General features: G+C 35.3%; 1 protein-coding gene across 1 annotated transcript in view; it reads right to left on the reverse strand.

Annotated features, from left to right (window-relative positions):
• Positions 1-1,051: 1,051 nt before the first annotated feature.
• Dph2 (Diphthamide biosynthesis 2) overlaps positions 1,052-24,294 on the reverse strand; it is a 31,391-nt gene continuing 8,148 nt past the window's right edge. Inside the window, exons 3-7 of the mRNA XM_069837756.1 lie at positions 17,299-17,522; positions 14,931-15,134; positions 10,472-10,740; positions 9,017-9,176; positions 1,052-1,692 (exon numbers count right to left, since the gene is read on the reverse strand). Of these exons, the coding sequence (XP_069693857.1) occupies positions 1,367-1,692; positions 9,017-9,176; positions 10,472-10,740; positions 14,931-15,134; positions 17,299-17,522 (1,183 nt within the window). The 3' untranslated portion in view covers positions 1,052-1,366. The remainder of the gene's footprint in view (positions 1,693-9,016; positions 9,177-10,471; positions 10,741-14,930; positions 15,135-17,298; positions 17,523-24,294) is intronic.

A 24,294-nucleotide genomic window follows, 5' to 3' on the forward strand; every position in this document is an offset into this window, starting at 1 on the left:
CATGCCAGTGTAATATATATAGGACACAGAGAACATCATACCTTAAATTTTGTTTCTCGGAAAATTTTGGAGTATTTTTCGGGTAAAAGTACAATGTGTTCTGTAGAATCACTACCACAAAGAAACCTGAATATCTCCTAAACTAATAGTGAGAGAATAACCGAACTTAGATTTTATGTTAGAAAAACTCACCAAGTTTCAATAGATCTCCACATGTGTGCCTCTAGTGGCCTGAATAATATCAAGACTGTATTCTATCTCCCTCCAAGTGTTCCACAGCATTACAGGTGTGATGGAAGCACAAGCTGCAGCTTTTGGAAAAGTTGGATTTTGTATGCTCTAAGTCGCAATCTTTTACAGACAATGTTGTGAACAGTCGACTTCGGAATACCCAGCTCTGAACTGGCCCGTCGAATCGATTTCCTTGGGCTGCACTGAAATGCTTGCTTAACATCTTCAACTTTAGCAGCGGACACTGCTTTTTTGCTGCTTCCCTTCTTCCTTAACACAGAGCCTGTTTCCAACAGCTGATTATACCATTTCACAATTGTATGATGTTCTGGAGCATTTGCACCATTATTCCTGCCTAAATCGTCTTTGCACTGCAATTGGGAACTTCAATTCGGCTAACCAATAACAACATTTCACTTTCTGCTGTACTGTGAATTCCGCCATTTTAACTCTATGTGTTGTCATACCCCATGCATGCGCACTAGTCATAATTTTTATTGTTACCAAACTTGGAGAGTTTCTACATAAGACAAGATGAGAAACATATTTCTAAATTCACTGAGTGACGAGATATTTATATTTCTTTGCGGTAGTGATTCTACGGGACACAGTGTATATTAGTTTCAATGTTTGTTTTTCGGGAAATTTATACGTCACTTTACTTATTAGTATATTATCCTTTCTAGGTCTGCCACTAATTTCTTCTCAGAGTCTGCAATCTCACAAAACCCATAATTAGGGCTCTATTTCCTTAGTGAAACAAGTTTTTATACACTGCAGTTTCAAAGTACCACAACAGTGATACAAATAATAACACAAATCACTATTAGTCAATCTTTATTCCTCGCTTATCTTTCAGACATCTAATATCACAGTTTTAAGAATATATCATCGACATTTGTACGTCCATCAAAGTGGACAGAACCTTTTGAAAAGTAGGAGTCTGAAATGTGAACATAAAATACCGAAGTAATTGCAACAATTTCGATTACAGAGTAACAGTTGTTAATTTCCTGTTAAGGAATCATCCCTGACCACTCACAACAATATTATTCAATCTTGGGACTACGCTTATATCACAGATATAACCAGGGTTATTCCTGCAAGCATAACCATGTTGTGTGTATACACAGTCCTACTTCTTTGGCAACATAGCATCTACATCTTTGTCATAGTTTTGAGGAATGCCACTTTGACCCTTGCTGGCCAATGTTACTTCTGTCTCACCCAGCTTCTGCTCCAATCCCTGCCAAGTTCTCCTAGAAAGGAATTCTGTGCCTGTTGCTAAATTTGTAGACACTGTAGAATCACCTTTCAGAGCAACTACATTTGATGCAAAAAGGCTGCTATCACATGGCTCATCTTGTAAAACGCGAACTCTGCCTGTCACTAGTGACACATCTGAAGCATTCTCTGATGTCTCATCTGCGTTGTCTTCAAGTCTCTGGTAAAGTCTTCCACCTAAACACAATCAAACATGAATAACTTAAACAAAGTCACAAGCAGATTCTTTTCACATTCAACTGACAAGGTTATTAAATCACATTTAACCCCATGTCTCTCATCTCAGCTTCCTCCAATTTTCACATTTAGTTTAACATTTACGTAGTCGCGTGTTATATGTTGGTTTGTATTATTTTTACGCTGTTGCCTACATTGTCCAGCTTATCAGTACCTTCCTGAAAGGGTGTCGGCAATACAACTACATGATAACTTCCAGTTTATCACTGTCATTTGTTGAGTTAATTTAAATTTTCTAGGCTGGGGGTTCTGTTGACCCCCACGCAATTACTAATGTCATAAATTAGTCCACAAGTAGTATAGTATTATTTTTGTGATTCTATATGTGAAATCTCTTACTCTAGAAGATTATGGCAAGTAATGATGCATATGAGCTAGAAGATTTACAAAGAACCAGGATATTTCATATTTTAATTCGTCTTTTTAATTGGGGGTCACTCTAACCCCCACACGACTACTAATGTTACAAATCAGTCCAAAAGTATTACAGTGTTACTTTTGTGGTGTATATACATGAAAATTATTACTTAAGAACATTCTGGCAAGTAATGACCCATATGAGCTAGAAAGTTTACGTGGAACTATGAATTTTATATTTGAATTCGTATTTTTCTTGGGAGTCACTTTGATCCCCATGTAAATACTAAAGTCACAAAATAGTTCGCGAGTACTTAAATGTTAATACACAATTTTTGGGCATTAGTAACTGTTTTAACTGAAAAGTAATTCCATATATAAATCTAACATTTAAAATAAATATAAATAAAACATGAGTGTCACAAAATGTAACACATTCTTTTTTATTATACAGTTCACGCATTTCACAGCAATTTAGTACTAGTACCTTTATTATGCTGTAAATTAAGGCTTCCTTCAACTCTTATTAAAAAAGATTTGCTTAAATAAAATCATTTAACATTCACCCAAATAAAAAGTTGAATTTTCGTACTCTGGATTACATACAAAAGTATTTCTTTAATCTCAAAATACAGATACAGTGAAACCTCTCTAACCTGGACACGTATGGTTCAATAAAAAATTGTCCAACCTAACAGGGTGTCCAAGATAGAGGAAAGTAGATTTTTTTGCATGAAATGGAAAGAAAATTACTGTACGTAATGTTAAGGAACTATAGTATTCTAGCACTTTGTCATTTAGTTCATCGTTAACAGTTTTATGAACTGTTTCTTTCCCCACTGCAATTTTGTTCCCATGCATTTAATAATGAGGTCCTATTATTACTTGTGTATGTTTGAAACTGTTGATTTTGAAATTCCAAATTATTCGGCAATTTTTTTTACATCTAACACCATAACACAAATTATCAATAACTTCTTTTTTCCTTTCAATTGTTGATTTCATCAACTTACGCTTACTCATATTGAGGCACTATACAAACTGCACATAGTGACTCTCACAGATAAAACCCTCAACATAGACTGATTTCTATACTACAGGTCTACTGAAATAAATTCGCATCATAACATTTGCTGTTATGAAAAATAATGACCCTTCACTCTACACTCAAATTTAGCCCCAGTAAGTACTGTTACAAAAAGAACAAAGTGGGTAATTCCAGAAAAGTAGAAAGAGGTTCACTGTTGCTGTACTGTACAAGGAAAACCCCCTCCCATTTTACTGTGCTAATGGTCCTTGTAAAACAGAAGGGTTCAATGAAACTCAACTCTAAACAGGTAGGACAAATACACAATAGAACAACAGAATCGTTCAAGACAGAATTGTAAGAGTGTCCTCCCAGGATTGAGGAGTGTCCTACACAGAGGTTATATTGGACATGTAAAAGCATAGAAATTTGTCTAGTTCCAAGAAAATATGTCCAATATAATGAAGTGTTTAACATATGGAGGTGTCCAAATACAGAGGTTTACATGATTCCATTTATGAATTGCATAGTTTAAGAGATATGCTCCATAAATTTACACAAGGTATGTACAGTAAAACCTCGATAAAACGCCCATGAGAGGACTGGATGAAAAGCATGTTGCAAGCAGGAAATGGGACTTTGTTAAACATATGCTTTCAAAATGTAACACTTACTGTATTTTATTACTGAGAGTAAAAATGATAGGTCGTTTTACATGAAAACAAGTACTAGACCAGGGCTGGGCACATTACGTGATTCTGAGAAATGGGTGCTGTGTGCTTTAAAGAACGGGTCTTGCGAGCACTATGACGTATGCATACTGTACGTCATTCAGTGTCGGTGCAGTGGTGACTCTGCAGTATGATGGCGAACTTTGAAGATGGAGCTTCTGCTCATACAATAAAGCATCCCGCTATTCCCAATGGTTTTACTGTATCATGGGAGGAGGAGTTCTTTTTCGTAGAGAGCAGTGGATTAGCAAAGTGTTTAATTTGGCATAAAACACTCCAACTGATTAAGAAGTTCAATATCCAACGACATTATTCTTTACAACATGCTACTGAATATGACAAATATGTTGGTAATGAACGCCATAAAGTAATACAACTTAAAGAAAATGTTTCTCAGGTACATTATATTAGAGTATCTATTTCATATTTGCATTGCATTATAAGTTATTATACATTTAGTAATATATAATTTTAAATTATACAAGTATTATGATATATCATAATATTTGTATAATTTAAAATTATATATTACTAAATGTACTATAATAACTTATAATGCAATATAAATATCGAATAGATACTCTAATATAATGTACCTGAGAAACATTTTCTTTAAGTTGTATTAATTTATGGTCATATCATATCATATCATATCATATCATATCATATCATATCATAATATCATATCATATCATATCATATCATATATCATATCATATCATATCATATCATATCATATCATATCATATCATATCATATGATTTGTGTGTGTGCATAGAGCGAAGTTTATTCCATTAAATTAATAAGAGTGTTATAAATTCTGTAATGTACCATGGATCGATGTAATATCCTTATAAACTATTATGTACTGATGGAATGAATGACTAGAACAACCGTGGCTCTTGTTATATTAATGCAGGGAAGGTAGCTGTAATGCGAGTCCACCACTGCGTGAGCGTTCTGCTCTGGCTTGGAATTGAAGTGCCTTGCGGAGCGAGAGCAGCTCTGGCCGACTAAATGGAGCCGCTCTCATGCCCGGCCCTGTACTAGACACTACTGAAGTGTTCCTTTAACGACATCTAACATTATTTCGTCTATCTCCATACATACAATGTCATTCCCAATATGGCAGAGATTATGAAATAGATATTCTGAAACATCAGGGCAAGAAGTCAAATATGCTTTGATTGTGAATATATGTTCAGCACAGCTGATTTCCATGGTGCTGGAGGCATCATGTCATCATCGCCTTCTTATTGTCGTTGCTGTGTTGTTCTCTAAGGCTGCTCTCCCACCATTCCTATGCTACTATGATGCTACCATAAAATGAAACTGATACCTTCGATATCACACAGCAACTATAAGATAAGAAGTTCGCACACATACACTATGCGACCGATACGCAGATGTGTGAAAGACGTCTTCTGATGATGATGTCATGATTGCTTATCACTATCCCAAGTCATTCATTCTGGCCAATGTCTGATACAGCTTGAAAGGAAGAAACCAGGGCCAGTTGTTCAATCTCAATGGCTTACAACTGCTTGTAGGATTCTCCACTTGTATGTGAGCCATAGGAATCCTTCACATAATTTAGTGTGCATAGCTGAGAAATGCCATGCTTCGAAACGAAGTCTGACTATCCAGCATAAATCAACATTTGACACCGGAGTATACTACTAAGGGTGGGTGGAGGGATGGGGCTCGAAGTGCAGCCATCTCCTTGTAGTGAGCCCTGGGTTATTTCTGAGTATAAATTTAAAGAAATAAGCGAAGAACTGCACTACAAAAAAGAAATTGAAAATAGGTATAGAGCATTAGGCTTTCGAAACTTTAGAGCTGATGAGATACAAGATATTGTCGAATTACTACTTTTTTTATACGTTTTTGTGCCACAAGTAGCAACTTTTCCGCACTAGCCACCTTGACTTTTCGAAAAAAAAAATTTTCGATACATACATACATACATATTTCTGTATGTTTTAATTTAATTTAGGATATTATCATCTTCATTTTTCGTGAAGTATTCAATTAAAATTGGTATTTCCCTCTCTCTCTCTATCTCAATCTCTTTCCATTTCTTTCTACTCTTTTTGTTTTCTCTCTCTGTTTCTATTTGTAATTATTTTATTTTGTTTATAACATAACACACGTAACTACTGTAATTGGATCTTCTAATCTGTTATAGTCACACCTCTCCAAATTAAGATTGTATAAGCATGGATATTTTTCAACTAGTTGAACGAAGGCAATATTGTTCTTTTTCTCTTCATCCATATCAAGCGACTGGTTGCAGCAAGGTAGCGGAGACTGACATGTTGAGTCATGCATGACTCATCACCAGCATGCCGTCATGATCTTGTATCTGTTGCGCTAGTGGGAGAATGGCCTAACAGTGTGGTTAGCAATGATCTAATAGTGTTGTTTAGCAGTAATGAGATCGTCACCAGCAATGACAGTCACGAAGCTGTAGCCAACACACAAGAGTAAAAGAAGTCTATTTTTAATAAGCCTCCCACCATTTCTCGATATTGTGAACAAGCAATTTGTTAGACATAAGCCAAAAAAGAGACCGAACTCGTGAGCATTGTAAATGTCAGGTTTATACCTCTCTAGAAGCTCTCTAGAGGTATGCGAAATCCAGGTTTTGACATCTTCATTGAGAGATTGCTTCCTCTTGGCAATAAATACTACAGTCACATTGTCGGAAAAAATTGAGCCACTCTGTAGTTGTGCTGAATTCTGTACTGCCAAGTTCTTTAAGGCGAGTTTTGGTGGCATTCATTGTCATGTTACGTATGTGATAATCATTTTCTTGGACAAGGGGAAAAGGTCATAATAAAAGGGAAAAAATTAGTGTTAAATGCAAAAAAAAGCTTTATATCTATCCTTTACTCTATATGTGTAGTGTAACCATGTCATATTATTTTTATATTTACGAAAACTGGAATTTAAAAGTGGCGTGTATGTTAAAATATATTATTGAGTCACGTACATACAACAAACATGTTATGACAATGTGAGCTAATCCTACAACATTAGAACACTTTTTGCTAAGGGTAGTGATTATTTCACTCAGTCTGGAACTTAGGATATTCGCAACAAACAATAGAAAGAGTTCTGAGTAATAAATTATTTAATTTCTCTGAAACACAGGGCTCTGGGAACATATTTCTCTCTTCATTTTGTGCAAGGAAAATGAGAAGAAAAAAACTGTTTGAGCTGACTTGACTATATAGCCAACTTGTGGTTTTCATTTAAATGAAGACTTATTAATTTCTATTTAAATATATTAGAAGTTATTTCATGTGCTTAATTCTGAGAGATATGTGTACTATATGTAAATTTCAAAATATTTTTCACATAGTATGCAATGGTAAGTGACTTAAAGACTATGGACCTAAAAGTTATGTCTCACATCTTAACATATTCCTAAATTACCCATTATAACGCTTTAATTACACATAAAATTACGAATGAAACTTTTATGCATTTGCAGTTTAAATATTACAATTTTTTTTTTTCCATGTGTTCACGTAAAAGTCCCCTTAAAAAGCACTCATTGATTCTACTGTTTCTATTACAGCTCTGCTGGGACTTTTGAAATCATTCCTTAAAGGACATTTCTTAAAAAACTGGAATGTTAAAACAAAGTTTCACTGTAAATGTTACTTCATCATTTTACCGAAAATCTACTGTAAGTATACATAGAGGGTGATTCAAAACCTTTGCGACAAACTCTGAGGGGTGATAGATCTAAGAATAAGGAACTCTTTTTTTAAACAACCTATGTATTTTGATGCGTCGTTTCGAAGTTACTGTTGAAAATGTTTTTTTGCGGGCGTACATCAATGTATGCGAATGTGTGTACCCATGTTTGTTTGTTGAGATGTTTGTAAGAGACGAGAAGTGTTGTTGTTGTTGTTGTTTGTTTACGTGAAATTGTTGGCGATTATCTGCTGGGACCTGTCATCATTCCACCCGTTTGAATGGGGTGGCTTAATTGGAATTCCTTCAAAACATGCTTTCGCTGCTCATGGAGGAGGTATCCATTGTGATACGAAGAGAAATGTTGTTCCAGCATGATGGCGCTCCACTGCACTTCCTTGTTGTACGAGCACATCTGAACAGACCCTACAGAAAGAAATGAATAGGGAGAGGGGGACCTGTCATGGCCAGCGTGATCACCCAATCTAACACCCCTAGATTTTTTCCTTTGGGGACACGTGAAGAGTGTCGTCTACATTACCCCAGTTAACACAAGACAAGAACTGATTGAGTGAATATTCACTGCGTTTGATCAAATCACACACAGACCTGACATGTTTGCCAGAGTCCAACAGGCAATGGTACAACGATGTAATGAGTGTGATCAGATACAAGGAATACACATTTTGAACACCTTCTGAAATTTGTCCCAATCTGCAGAATAAAAATGAAGTCATAACAGAGCACCTATGTTTCTTTCAAAATGACGCATGAGAAGATACAGATTGTTTAACAAAAAAGATTTCTTATCGTTAGATCTATCACCTCTCAGAGTTTGTCCCAGAGGTTTTGAAACATCCTGTATAGCATCATATTGTGCCATTTATAACCTGTTTCATAAAACATACTGTAATTTGTTTTCTAACATACATTTATTCAAAGTAAAATGGTTTTGAGGTTTTTATTCATGTACTTTTAAATTAAATTGTAAGATACCAGTACATTTAAAAAGTTAATTACTTGATAAGTTGAGACTAAGTTATTAGACATGCAATAATTATCACACTAAGAAAAATATTTTAAAATGTTCACAGTGAACTAAAATGATTATAAATGTGACAACACTTATTTATCAGATCACTAGTATAATCTCACCTCTTTCCTGTTTGTTACAACCAGACAGGGGATTTTCGGTTCCAATACTAAATATTAGGTGTATGTCGGTAGCAGAGAGGTTACTGAACTCTTTGCTAAGCTCCCTCTGTACGCCAAGGGATCTTCCGTCTGGTTGATGTGTAGGGACCCAAAATCTGCTGTCTAGTTATAACCATTCTAGCTTAATTTATTCCAATATCCACACCTAAAGTTTCTGTTAACATGGCACCACTAACATAACGTGTAAATGTAGTTCTGTGAGCAAAGGGAACTCCCTGACACCAACCTGGTAATAGATGCTGAAACTCAAGCACGTAATTCTCACTCCACTCTCTACTTAAATTGCAAGCCAGTTCCACTTCATAAGGAGTTACAATAGGACGATAGAATTCTTTTGAATCCAGAAGTGAATTCTCAGGACATGCGATTAACACGAAGGCATCAATCTGAAACAGCATAACATTTATACATTTTATGGCACTATGACCGAAAATTGAAGAGATGCGACATATACACAAACTTGGTTTAATCATTTTCAACATAAACCATTCAGAAAGTGAACCAAAGGATGACCCATTTCAGTCTCAACGTAGGTCTAAGAGGCTTTTAAGAGGGCGATCAGTTTTGTCATTTTCCTTTTGGGTGATACTGTCTTGGGTATTCTGTTTTCTTCCATCCAGGATGTCTTGTAGCCATTTTTACTTATATTTAAGTATTTGTCTTCAAATGGTTCCATTTTTTGAGTTCCAAATTGTCCTCATTCCTCTCGTGGTTCTAAAGTGTCTATCCAGGCACAGGTATTTCATCTCAGATAGTGTCGACTTATATCCCTTTGCTAAATGTCCAAATTTCACTGCCATATAAGAGAGTTGAATGGGAAATGACTGGTTATTATTCAGTTGAGAAGCTTTTGTCATCCAATTTGCTCTCAAAATAGCTGAAAGAATTTATAAAATAGTTATATTAATGGTTGTTCTGTATGGTTGTGAAACTTGGACTCTCAATTTGAGAGAGCAACAGAGGTTAAGGGTGTTACTCGAATATCTGAATTTCAACAAAGAACTAAAATTTGTTTTTTGGATTTATATTTTTACTTATTTAATTATTTTAGATTTTTTATTGATGTTTTAGAATTTTTTTTTTTATAAACAAATGTTTTGGCGATATTCATGGTTGTATAGATTGTATTCCAATATTTAAATTTTAACAAGTAACTGCAATGATTTTGAATTTATGTTATAATACTGTGACATTCATAGCTTGTAGCTATGTTTTCCATATGTCAAAATTATATAGCGTTCAGGAGTTTATCTTCAAATGGAAGGGAGGCAAGTTTAAGTTTACTGTATACCAGTGAGTTATCTCATAGTGTCACCAGTAACATACATATAGTTCTTTAGTTTTGGTATATGTTTTCAACAATATGGAACCGGACTTTTGAATCACTCTATATTTTTAAAGACAGGACAATTATTTTATATTTTTACATTTTCTACAGCCAATAATACATAAATTGTTAAATATTCCAAATGCTTAATAAAGATTGGTATATGATTTTGATGGGGGTAATTCTATTACTCCCCTTGATATTAGTAAGTTGTAATAAACCTCGGTACCAGGAGGCTTAATGATAAAGTAGATATAGATAAAATAAAAATACTGTAAACAATATATTCTGAGGAGAGAAAGAAAAAAAATATATTAAAAATGCTTCAAATAATTTAAATGAAAAAGTTGTTACCTCTGGAAAGTTAGCTAACTTGGCAACATTGGGCTTTCCAACAGCAATGATGTAATACTTTTTGCCTCGCTGTTTTGCAAGTTCCTTCATCCTGTTTACAGCACTCAGATAGTTTGAAGCACCCAATGTTCCTACCAAAATGCCCAATGTTTGGGCATCTTTAACTCGTTCAATAAGATGCATCCTCTTCATTAAAAATTTGTTGTTGTTAGCATTGTATGGTTCGAGCTCTTTTCTTTCTGATGGATCATACCAATATAACAACTTTCCTGCAAAGATAGTTTTAATTTATTCATTAAATATTGCGCACACAACAGATAATAATTTCATATTATGTTTTCCTATAGTATACCTTTCCTTATTTCTCTACCAGACCATTATTCATAAATGAAAAAATAATGACTGGAACATCACAGTATATTATTTTATCAAGCCCTAAATTTTTTCAAAGATAATTCACACATTTTGACACATAGGAATGATGTACGAGGGTGGATTGGAAAGTAATGCACAATAATTAAAAAAAAAAAAAAAAACTCGCATCTTTTAGCTACTTTCTAGCCAAGTTTCTCAACACATTTCTCCTATCGTGGTAACAGTTTCAATATACCCTGTTCATAGAAGTCTGTTTGATTGGAGTATAGCCATCTGCGAACAGGCGATTGCACTTCTGCATTGGTCAAAAAACGGTGGCTGGCCAGGAATTTTTCATGAGACCAAACAGATGAAAGTCCGACAGTACAAGGTCTGGACTGTATGGTGGATGCTGGAGCACCTCCCAAACAATTGTGTTGATTTTCTCATGAACAGAAGCCACAACATGGGGGTGAGCATTGTCATGAAGAAGTTTGACATTGTCAGCATTAATGTTATGGCGTTTGTCACGAAGGGCATGACACAACTTTACCAATGTTTGAATGTAGGCTGCAGCATTCACATTGGTCGCATGTTTAGCAAAGTCCACCAACAAAACACCATACATATCCCAGAACACTGTCACAAGCACTTTATTAGCAGATTGCATCACTGAATTTTTTTCTTTGCTGGGGAAGCAGCATGTTTCCACTCCATAAAGGCCTGCTTTGTTTCGGGCATGTAGTGGTATGCCCAGGACTCATTACCAGTGACAACTCCTTTCAGAAAGTCATTCCCTTCTGCAACGTAACGCCTTAAGTGGTCCAAGCATGTCATCATTTGCTGGCCCTTGCGATTGTCTGTCAGGTTCTTAGGCACCCAATGGCCACTAACTTTATGAAATTTCAATGTGTCATGCATATCATACACAGCACTGCATGAAATGTTGAACTGCTGAGATAAGGTTCACAGTTGGATCTGCCGGTTGTTCAAAATTTCTGCCTCAATGCCTGTGACATTCCATTGGGTTGCAGCTGTTACTGGCTGCCTGGAACGTGACGAATCACAAAGGTTTTCACTGCTTTCTGTGAAAAATGCTCACCACCTAGAGATGTTGCTATGGTGCATATAATCTTTCTTGTACAGGCCACACTGTGAATTTCACTCGGGTTATGTCCTTTAGCCCACAAAAATCGCACAACACTTCACTGCTCTTCACAAGTTGACGACAGTAACATGCGCGCCATCTTTGTTGTGTAGTTCACACTTCTCTCACTAGAGCTGCACATGCAAAACAAATTGTGTCTGTAGTGAAAACTTCAAACTCTATCTCGGTGAAATGTCAACAACCCAGCCACAATACCAACACAAAAAAAAAATATTTCTGATCTACCCTCATACATCTATATAATACCAAAAACAGTGACCTTTTTGACCTACCTAAATGTATGCTCACCAAAACTATCAATAATTATTTTACTATGTTTTTAAAAATTCCAAATAAATCTCCTTCTTATGTTTTCAATCTTCTTGTTTATTTTATACTTTTATTTACATGTATCATATTGACTTTTTCGATTGCACATATTTGTACTCACTGTCTGCAAAGATATTCAATAAATTAAATTCAATAAAACAAAAAGAATTCAAACATATCAAGTACACACTTCATACTGTAATACAATGATTCCCGCTTACAACATTTTCCAAGAAACCAACACATGTAAACTTCTTAGAAGGTGAAATATCTTAAAACTGTAACGGAATGATAAGATAATCACTATCGAAATTTCAGGAAATATATACTGATAATTTGGGAATGCCTGAAATGATAAATGAATCAACTGATCCAAACAATCAGTGCCTTTAATCAACATTTCACTTTGAAGCTATTTCCTTAGCTTGTTACTACAGTATAATACCGGTCCTGCAACAGAAATTTTAACTTTGCCTACTTGGATTGATACTTCCACCTTTCCATAAAACATAATTTTTATGCACATATATTTTGAGGTTCCACTTTGTTCATAACAGTATTTTTTTCAGAAATCGATAATGCCTTTTTATACCAAAATTTGCCATCATTTTTAACAAAAGAAAAGGCTGAAGTACATATAATAATACAGTATTTTTTGTAGAACTCTGCAGTTTAAAAAGTGGCCCCAGAACCATAAAAATATTTTAAATGGCAAAATATTAATTTCGTTCCCTGAAAATCACCAATCTCATGTGAGTAATTGTTTCAAATGAGAAATACAATGCGCTCGTTAAGGAATAAATGTTTATAATAACTGAGTACCAAGCAATGAAGAAAATAAAAATACATATATACATATAAGTTACTTTTTATAATTTGTAAATTTGTTATTTTATGATGGATAGTATTAATAAGTCTAGCCTGGTAAAAATATTCTGTTATAGATACACTTTGCAGCAAAAAGAATGGGCCAACTCTTGGTTGTTAGAAATGCAAAGTAAACAAACTGCAAATGATGGCATTGCTGTAATGTTTAATGAAAGTCGTCCATCTACAATATAGCTTTTTACTTTGATAATTTAATGACATTTGTTAATAAACTTCGTTAAGCCTGACTCTAAAACTGCTATTCCCATTACCTGTGAGCTATTAATAGGTGAGACCTGGCCTGTATAAAATAATTGTTTCACTTCGTAAAAAAAAACTGGAAACACATCAAATATAAATAACTGAATATAAACAAAGAAAGGCTTATAGTAAGGTCTAATATCTCGTGGCTGAGGGGTTAGCGAGTCTAACTCCGAACCCAGCAGTCCCGGGTTCGATTCCAGTCAGAACGAGTTGCCTGGGTGAGGTTTTTCGGGGTTTTTCCCTCACTCCTATGAATGAATATCAGGTAACTTTATCAGGAGATTGGAATCCCACTCATCTTTGCCACTTCCTTTCCTCCCCCATCATCTTTTCCTCATCATCCCGTTTCTGGTTTTTCAGGTCACTCTACAGGTGGCCTCCCGAAGCTACTGGCTCTCTCGACTGGCCTCTGTGGAATGTAGTTAAGCGACGTTGGATGGCTTCTGCAACAAGCACCTGAGGCGGACCTACTCGGGGGAGGAGTTTCGCCTCAGACCGACAAGGGGGCCTTGGGGGAAGTTGCCGAAGCAGGAATGGTATATGGATTTCTGTTGGCTGTAGGGACCGGTCATTAAGGGAGTCATGTGGTTAGGTCAGTGCGCATAGGGGATCTGTGGCACGCAACTCATTCCATATCGAGGGTTAACACAATAGATCTCATCAACAGGTCGCAGTGCTGGGCCATCCGTGCCCCCCACAGTTAAATTCCATTCCATTCCAATATCTCGTCCACAAACAACAGGCGTCAACAACTGCCCTTATTCTGCATGGCATGGAATTCACATTATGGAACAGGACTCCAGTCAATCTGGCTGCTCTCAATATACAATAATCTATGCGACCAGCAGGGCAACAATTTGTTGACAGAATAGTTATGTGTCTGTCTTACTCAAGAGTAATGCTGAGATAGACCATTTTATTTAGAGGCAGGGGTATTACTTGGGGGGGGGGGGGTTGTTATTTACTAGAGTTCGGGCATATAATGTAACAGGCGTCACCACATAAATCTAGCTTTACGAAATATATGATGGGGAAATGTGTAATAAAAATATTAAGATTGTCGGAGACTTCAACCTTGAACTAGTACTATTCATTCTTTTGTGGATCCATGCCATAACAATCTATGCTCTTGAAACTGATAATACCACATGGCACAATACATGGTTTTCCAGTTCATAATATTTGTTTTGATTGATTTTCTGTTTATTAACTGCATTATTTCTCTCTTCGCAGGCTCTAAAATCAACCTTCCATTCCATGTGTAAAATATTTCAGACTCTTAAACAAAATGCAGTAAATTTAAATGGTTTAATTGTGTTATCGGGTGAACAGCAGATTTGATGAGACGAGCATGTGCAGTATTATGTATCTGGAACTTATAAATTTGAGGCAGCCATTCTATTTGCTGCAAAGTGTACAATAACACAACTAATGAATTAAATGAATGTTAAATCCTCATACCATACGCTATAATGTATCATGCTCTTTCATATATACCTTGGAATAAGATCACAATATTCGACAGTGTTGGCCCATCTTTTCCTATGAATACAATGTAATAGTCTTCCAATTTTGAATCCTCTTGCAACTTGAAATTTCTGCCAAGTTTAGTTTCTCCTTCAGACTCAGAAGTTCCACCAGATACGATTTCTGAGACAATTAAATTATGATATTCTGGTGCAAGGATATTCTTGATAGATTCTACAAGAAAAACACAAATTTAAGAACTAAATGTACAAATTAATATCATGATATCAACACTATTAAGTCCATACAAGTAACATGAGCTAAAGAAAGTAAAAAGAAGCAAATATTCTGATGATTTTTATCAAATTAATATTTTCGTAATACAGTTGTTGTTTAGTCAACTATCTGAAAACAGGTTTGAACCTTAAAAGTGATACCAAGAAGGCATCACTTATGAGGCAACTAGCCCAGGAGTTGCATACATCATCGATTAGCTACATATTACACTTCATATGTATACAAACAATATTGTTCTTCCTCTGACAAATATCTTCAAGTGAAATGTACTGCCTGATAATAGATGTACAGTCTTAGAAAAAAGTTTTGTCTCACAGATACTTTGTAAGTCCCAGAAAGGAGGAATGCACATGATCAAAGGACGAGCAACATGGTTCACAAGAGAATGACTAGTTGAGGTAATAAAATTAGTTCTGTTGTATGTCTGACCATGTGCACTTCTCTTTTTGGGACTTATAAAGTATCTGGGCTACAAAATTTTTCTCTAAGACTGTACATACCAGCCAGAACCTCAATCAGAGAACTCGTAATACAGTATGTAAAATTTTAAACCCAGCCACTGGGGGACAAATTCACTGCTCACAGCTGTGCTCCCAGCTTCCATTATGTGGTCTCCAAGATAATTGCAAAATAATATCTTCAGACAGCCAGTCATAATTAGAATATCTCTAATTGTTATCAAATAATGAAGAATATCACTTCGAAACTAGTCAGCCAGGTAATTTTCTAAAAAATTTAACACAGTAAAGAAGTTGTAAAGTTAATCAGTAAAAATAAAAATTACTGTAACTACATAATTTTATTAAAAATGAAACAAGTCTCAATGGAGATGTTGAAAATGATGAACTTCTAACAGCCCACACATATCTTACACATTTAAAGGAAATTCTATACATGAGAGCTGAATTCACATAAGTCCATTTTTTGTCAAAAAATAAATTATAACATATCTGAAGTGCTCTTAATGTGATATAGCAAGTCCACAATAGTTTATTGTGAACTAACAGGTTTGTAATGATGCAAGATGCAAATGCAGCTCACTTTAAAGCCATATTAAAACAAGCTGATTTACTGTTATTCGATTGTAATAATATCTTGAAGGGAGAAAATGCAAGTCCAGTTACATTAATTTTGGCACTCTGTTTTTTTAATTGGTTGGTTGAAGAACAAAAATTCAATACTACAGTAAGAAAAGTAAGAAAAAAAATTATACCTTCCTGTACAATCATGGTTTTACTTGCGTGACTTTAATTCTGGAGTACAGAAAGCAGTTTCCCTCTTGTTTTTTTTTTAAGTAGGTTGTTTTACGACGCTTTATCAACATCTTCGGTTATTTAGTGTCTGAATGAGATGAAGGTGATAATGCCGGTGAAATGAGTCCAGGGTCCAGCACCGAAAGTTACCCAGCATTTGCTCATATTGGGTTGAGGGAAAACCCCAGAAAAAACCTCAACCAGGTAAATTGCCCCGACCGGGAATCGAACCCGGGCCACCTGGTTTCGCAGCCAGATGCACTGACCGTTACTCCACAGGTGTGGACTCCCTCTTGTTATATTGTGAATTTCTGGGTGTATGTTTCCTGCAATTTTCCAGTATACGGGGCTTTTTCCTGTACACTTTATTTTTAATACTACTCCACAGGTAAAAACAAGGAGTTAAAGTCCAGAGATTTCTACTAAAGGCTGGTCCACAATAAACTTGGAACGGAAATGACAACGAGAACAGAAATATTATTAAAATAAATGTGTTTAAACGTGAGCATTCACAATTAATGAGAAGCTTATTGGAGCCTGAGAACAAAAACTTTAAAATTAATTGTGAATGCTCACATTAAAGACACGTTTATTTTAACAATATTTCCATTCTCGTTTCCTTTCCCGGTTTATTGTGAACCAGTCTTAACTCTGTTACCTGTTAGCTTATGGGTAGCTGTGAGCAGTTAAAATGGCACTTGATGGTCAGGTTTAAAATTGATTACACTATTTAATTCCAATAAAACGTGTGTCAGTCAATATGTATATAAAATATAACATAAAATTTAGTTTAACAGCTAAATGTCATATTAGCCACATGACTAGATTTTGTGTGCAATTAATCTTACCAATAGCGTGTTGATAGCCGACATCATACAAAAGAAGAATTTTTGCAAACTTGTCCATTAAAACACATCTGAAGGAGGATGAAAAATGATGACAGTCGATCGGAAGTTTCTCAAATATATACAACTGAGGCAAAAGATTATTTGTTGCAGTAAGACAGGCATGGCCAAAATGTATAATGCCATCAGCATTCACATGTTGAGCTGCCACTTCATCCACACAGCAACTGTCACAGATGTATAAAAAAAAACAATTATTCAAATAAATAGTATAGAACACTACACATACTGAGATCTTTATAATGAAATGGTCTCTTCATAAAAGCTTCAGCAAGACAAGTTGCTTGTTCTCATGATGTTATATAGGCAGAGATCTGTATCAGTAATTATTGGCCAGTCTTAACATGAAGAATATGGCATACAATAATTCAGTAGATGTAGTTCTTACTTTGGGATATAGAACTTATTTGTTTCACGAAAATTTTAGGGGAAGAAAGTGCGAAGAATATGGTGTAAAAGATTGAGTTAATGAGTAAAGCATTCTCATATTTCATTGGTGATGAAACAAGAGGCTGCTACACCAAAAACTTAATTTTTTTTAAATTAATTTTGTACTTTGAATTTATTTTTGCTGAAATACAAAGTAATATACTCACATAAAGAAAATGGTGAGTGCTAAGGAAAGGTCAATGTTAACAATGAAATACCTTGCAACTAAAAGAATTTATGAAGGTCTCACATTTACTTCAAATACATCACTGCAAACTTTGACTAAAATCATTTCAATGAAATGTTCAACTATTTACAATAAGTTAAAAAATTACCACTCGCTCTTAATTTTATAAGTATGTATTAATTCTTCGCTAAAGTTGTGTTCAGGCATTTCACGCATTTTCTTGTTCCTGAATCTATTACTGCTACATAATGATACACATAATATTTGCTCAATATATGTTGAGACTTGTATCATCTCTTTGTATTTATCTCTAGGTTAGTAGGTTATTTTACAATGCTTTATCAACATCTACGTTATTTAGCGTCTGAATGAGATGAAGGTGATAATGCCGGTGAAATGAGTCCGGGGTCCAACACCGAAAGTTACCCTGGGTTGAGGGAAAACCCCGGAAAAAACCTCAACCAAGTAACTTGTCCCAACCGGGAATCGAACCTGGGCCAGATGGTCTAGCCATTACTCCACAGGTGTGGACTTTAACTCTAGGTCTCCTGTCCAAATGTGAGAGCAGTTACTTTCTCTGATACATGATTATTTCACAGAGATCAGTTGTAATAATGCTACATAGGATGGAAAAGTTATCAAAGACTTGTCTTTTGAGATTGTCTCATGAAACATAGCTCAGCACTTACAGCCGGCTTAAAATAAGGATACTGCTATTCACTTAAAACAGAAGAGTTAAAATAAATACTACTACGTGAAACTGTCCTCAGTGTTTACAATACTTGCTGTCCGAATTCAGATGAGTGTGATCACTATTTGAGAGCAATAAAATAAAGTAAAACCTCATTTATACGCTCCTACATATAACACCATCATGTTCACTACACCCTTTTTTTATACGATCCCTGGACATTTCATATATAATCCTGCATAACTTTACCCTCTTGTAACACTTGCAAATCCCACTGTAGCACTTTTCTCGGATCGAAAATGAGTACAAGAATTCCGTATAAAATTCCGAAGCTTATGTTTTAAAGCATGGTGACGAAATTTATGTTCCTTTAACTACTGAGGATCATTGCACCATGAGTGCAGGAAAGAAATTTCACCCTCTACCTAAAAAAACTCTTCAAGCAGCACTGTAGAAAGTTGTATTTATTGGTACTTTCTTTGTATGAAAGGATTTTAACACTCAAAAGTCTCTCTGTCAATAGATTCCTGTCCTTTCTGTAAAATTTTAGCCTTCCTTTGAATTCCGTGAAGTGTGCAGTAAGTTTGACAGTGCAAAATGGCAAGTTGAAATCTCTGTCTAAAGTGAAAAATTACTTTTTATTGTTGCTCCTAGCGGTGTATCAAGTTGTCTATATTTACTTGAATCACATAGAAAATGTTATTATTCATAATAGCAGTACAATAACACGGCAAAGAACAATCAAAGATTTTTTTTTCATATGAATTGAGTTCTTATTTGCATTTCCCTATGAAGTGGAGTCAAAATTGTTTTCCCAGTTCACAGATCATTTCCCATTTATAGCTCTGTCGTATTTATAAAGCTTTACAACCACAGTCCCTTGACGAGCATATTAACGAGTTATGGCCAAGGAAGCTTTTAATAGAAAAAGGAGCATCTTTGGCGAACCTATGGAAAAACAACTGAGAAAGAGACTAGTGAAGTGCTTTGTGTGAAGTGTAGCATTGTATGGGGGCAGAAACTTGGACATTGCAACGAAGTGAAGAGAAGCTAATAGGAGCATTTGAAATGTGGATATGGAGAAGAATGGAATGTGTGAAGTGGACAGACAGTATAAGAAATGAAGCCGTGTTGGAAAGAGTGGGTGAAGAAAGAATGGTTCTGAAACTGATCAGCAAGAGGAAAAGGAATTGGTTGGGTCACTGGCTGAGAAGAAACTGCCTAGTGAAGGATGTACTGGAAGGAATGGTGAACGGGAGAAGAGTTCGAGGCAGAAGAAGATAACAGATGATAGACATTGAGATAATGGATCATATGCAGAAACAAAAGAGAAGGCAGAAAAGGAAAGATTGGAGAATGCTGGGTTTACAGTGAAAGACCTACTCTTGGGCAGAACACAATGAATGAATGAATGAATGAATGAATGAATGAATGAATGTCTGTACCTCAAATATTGTAGAGTAGAACCCTGAGTTCACACCTGTGGAGTAACAGGGCGTCTGGCCGCAAAACCAGGTGGCCCAGGTTCGAATCTCGGTCAGGGCAAGTTACCTGGTTGAGGTTTTTTCCGGGGTTTTCCCTCAATCCAATTTGAGCAAATGCTGGGTAACTTTCGGTGCTTGACCCCAGACTCATTTCACCAGCATTATCACCTTCATCTCATTCAGACGCTAAATAACCTGAGATGTTGATACAGCATCGTAAAATAATCTACTAAAAAAAAATCCAAATCGCATGTTGAAAATGATGTCCACTTTTTGGATGCAAGAGTCTTATGACAATTCGAGCATGTAAATTTGAATATCATTACCCTGAAGCTAAAGTCTGGCCGCAAGACAAGAAACAGGATCTGTTTTTGGCAAAAAGAGAAACTGAAGGACAGTTTTGAGAGACAAGAAACTTGCAGATATTCAGGCAAGAATGCAGCTAAGCCCTAGGAAATCTTCACGCCAATTAGCACAAGAATGCAGCATGTTACAAAGATCAAAATTAGGACTGAAAATGCTGCACTTTTATCCTTAGCCTTATAAAGTGAGAGTCCCTTGGAATGCCTCTAACCTAGCTCCTAGATTCGAAATGGAGGTAGATAGTATTATGGGAGCGATACTAGTAAGGAAAATAAAATTCTTAGGTCATATTATGGAGAAGGAGGATTGTGCCATTGAAAAGAAGTGTTCGCAATTTCCTTGGGACACGAGTTTGAAATCCAATTCGCTAGAAGTTTTAAAGAACAAGGTGAGTAGATTAGGTCTAAGATGGTTATGGGAGGAATTTGGGGTAATGAATTTAAATGTAATTGGTAAAATCGTAAAAGAGAGGTGTAATGAAACTACGAGACAGGAATTATATCAAAATCTCAACGAATTAAGAACATTAAGTAAATATAAGGACATTAAAACGTCATGGGAACAAGAAGAATATGTCAGAATAAATAATAGGGAAGTGAGGATGGGCTTAGCTTTGTGGAGACTAGGAATATGGAAATAGAAAAACAGGAAGGGTACCATAGAGAAGGATATCTGCCTCCTTTGCAGCATGGGAGAAGATGCGTTCCACATATTATTAGAATGTCAAGAAACGAACAATGCAAGGAAAAAGTGGATAAATAATAAATTTTTGAATATGAATAGATATGCAGCATATAAGGAAACATGTAATATAACTAATATAAGAGAGTTAAATAAATTGGACAAATTTTTAATGATAGTGAAGATGAAATGAGAAGAGAAAGTTAAAAGTAATGGTGTATTAAATTGATCTTGTAGTGTGTATGTGTGTGTGTGTTTTTTTGTTTATTTTATTATTATTTTTTTTTTTAGTTGTGAGACTTGGCATAGATGATTGAAATTGTAAAGTAAGGCAGATCTGGGGTAATATAGAATTGTAACAGGTCTGTCTTACAGATATGTGATAGATGAATAAATATATATCATATCACATAAAGTGAGAGAGGTTTATCAATTACAGTAAGAGGATCCAGTTACTAGCGTGAATTTTTGTAAGTGGATGTTGCAATTGGTCATGATGATACTGTTGATCCATCTCAATTAATGACGGATGAAACTCGGTTCCATTTAAGTGGTTATGTTCACTCTCAAAATATAAGGCACTGGGACACTGACAATCCTCTATTAGTGCATGAATTTCTTCTGCGATCAGAAAATGGGTGAATGTCAAAGATGTTTCAGAATTTTCCACACTAATGTGATATTTGTGACAAAGATTAAAGTTTATAAAAGATTAGTTCGTCCTGTAGTTACCTTTGCTTCAGAGACATGGACATTTACAAAGAAAGAAGAGCACTCCTTAAGAAGTTTTGAACGGAAGATTCTGCATAGAATTTTTGGCCCAGTCAATGATCATCAAGGATTGAGGATACACTCCAACAATGAACTTCTTAACTTGATAGGAGGTCAAGATGTTGTAAAATTTATAAAAGCTCAACGACTGAGATGGCTGGGACATGTAAACAGGATGCCTGAAACACGCACTCCTATTAGAATGCTAAAGGGGAGACTATATAACAGGAGGAGAAAGGGTAGACCAAAGCTGAGGTGGATGGACGAGGTATCCAAAGATCTTGAAATTATGGGAGTGAGAGGATGGACTAACATGGTGAAGGTCAGAGTAAAATGGAAGGCTGTTGTTAAGGAGCCCAAAACCCATCCCGGGTTGTAGCGCTAACTGATGATGATGAATGTGATATTTGCATCCAGAAAGGTGGACATCATTTTCAATGTATGCTTTAATAAAAGGTAACATCAACATAACGTTTTCTTATTGCCTCTTATCAGCACATTATTAGTACTGGACTATAGACCTAAATCACCACCATTCACAGCCAATTTGTTTTCTTCCTACGAGAGAGAACAGTCAGATCTCTCCAGTAAACACATGTGCTACGATGGGTTATAATGTCAAAAAGTTGTATATGCCATGCACTGTATCTGAAACATTTCAGAAAATAGCTCCACTCTGAAAATTTTGTTCAGACAGAAATGAGGATTTATAGTAAATTCAACCCTATAGCTATCTCTTCAATTGCAAAGCCATAAGAGCTGAACTCTCAGCTTCATATATGGAATAAGTTTTAAACCAAGCACAATACAGCATGGGAACAGAGAGACGTTATTAGCAACAAAACACTGCACATCAGATTCGATCTGTTATATGCTGTCCGTCATATAGTCTACTTACGCCATATTTACATAATTCTGAATACAAAGGTTTACATCTTCCATGCACAATATAACTATATAGATATATTACAAGAAGCCACACCAGATTACGTTATTGTGCAATATACATACAAAGTTCTTGTTTGCTCAAGGCAAACTCATTTTCCCAGTATATTCATTAAAATGTACACAGTATGTATTAGAATATTAGAGTATTAAAAAACACTTAATTAGTTAAAATTCATGTTAGCTAGACATGTTTTAGGACTTTGCGGTCCTATCTTCAGTAGCTATTGAGTCAGATCAGCTATTGTTCTTGCTGACGTCTGTGATATACATCAGTAGGAGATGTCAGCAAGAACAACAGCTGATCTAGCTCAATAGCTACTGAAGATAGGATGACAAAGTCCTGAAACACATCTAGCTAACACAAATTTTAATTAATTGTTTTTAATACTGTAATATTCTAATATGTACTATGTACATTTTCATGAGTGAATGAATAACACTCTTGAATAATGACTAATAATAATAATAATAATAATAATAATAATAATAATAATAATAATAATAATAATAATAATGTCTACTATTCCAAATACATGCCTATTCAATCTAGTCTCCTGTTAGATTAGATTAGGTAGTTTATTACTTGTATTAATTCGGATACAGAACTCGTCAGAATAACAAATAAATTGCACTGAGATATGTGATAAATATATTTATACTTATAGCCTAAAGCTACATAACAGAGTGCTGGATTGGAGTTAAATCCCTCACTTGAACTCAGTCAAGTATCGCTGTCTCAAATGAGATAAGGTCTGTCATGATACGTTCGTAGAATCCACAAACACAGTGCAAGGTCATCTCATTGATATGTCATATCTTGCATAGAAGGCGACAGGTAAGGTACACAAACGACTTACATTGTAAAAATAAGACTTTATTTTTTGCATTTATGAAAACATGTAATGAAACGTACCAAAACAAGAGTAACACGGAGTTATAAATGAAATAGTATGAACAAACTTAGATATACAATTATTATTGTTAATTAATAATTATTCAATATTTGATTTACCGCAAATGAAGGGTACACGGAAAAAACGAACAATGTCACATTTCTATTAAGAGTGAGACAATGATCTATTTCAGTATATTACTGCAAAATTTATTGGTGTTTCCACTTGAAATGAAGGAAATGATGAGCATATCCGTGGTTTTAATTCTCCTTTACCACTTTTAGTAAAAATAACACTAAAGTTATTAGTAATACAGTGAATTAGATAATGACATCATCCTTAACAGAATTGTGACCTTGTTCGTTTTTCCTGTGTGGCCGGGTAGCTCAGTTGGCAGAGCAGCTGGCTACAGACTGGAAGGTCCGGGGTTCGATCCCAGGTGGTGATAGGATTTTTTCTCGTTGCCAAACTTTCAGAACGGCCCTGAGGTTC

The sequence above is a fragment of the Periplaneta americana genome, chromosome 10, assembly GCF_040183065.1.
Source record: "Periplaneta americana isolate PAMFEO1 chromosome 10, P.americana_PAMFEO1_priV1, whole genome shotgun sequence".
Classification (NCBI taxonomy): domain Eukaryota; kingdom Metazoa; phylum Arthropoda; class Insecta; order Blattodea; family Blattidae; genus Periplaneta; species Periplaneta americana.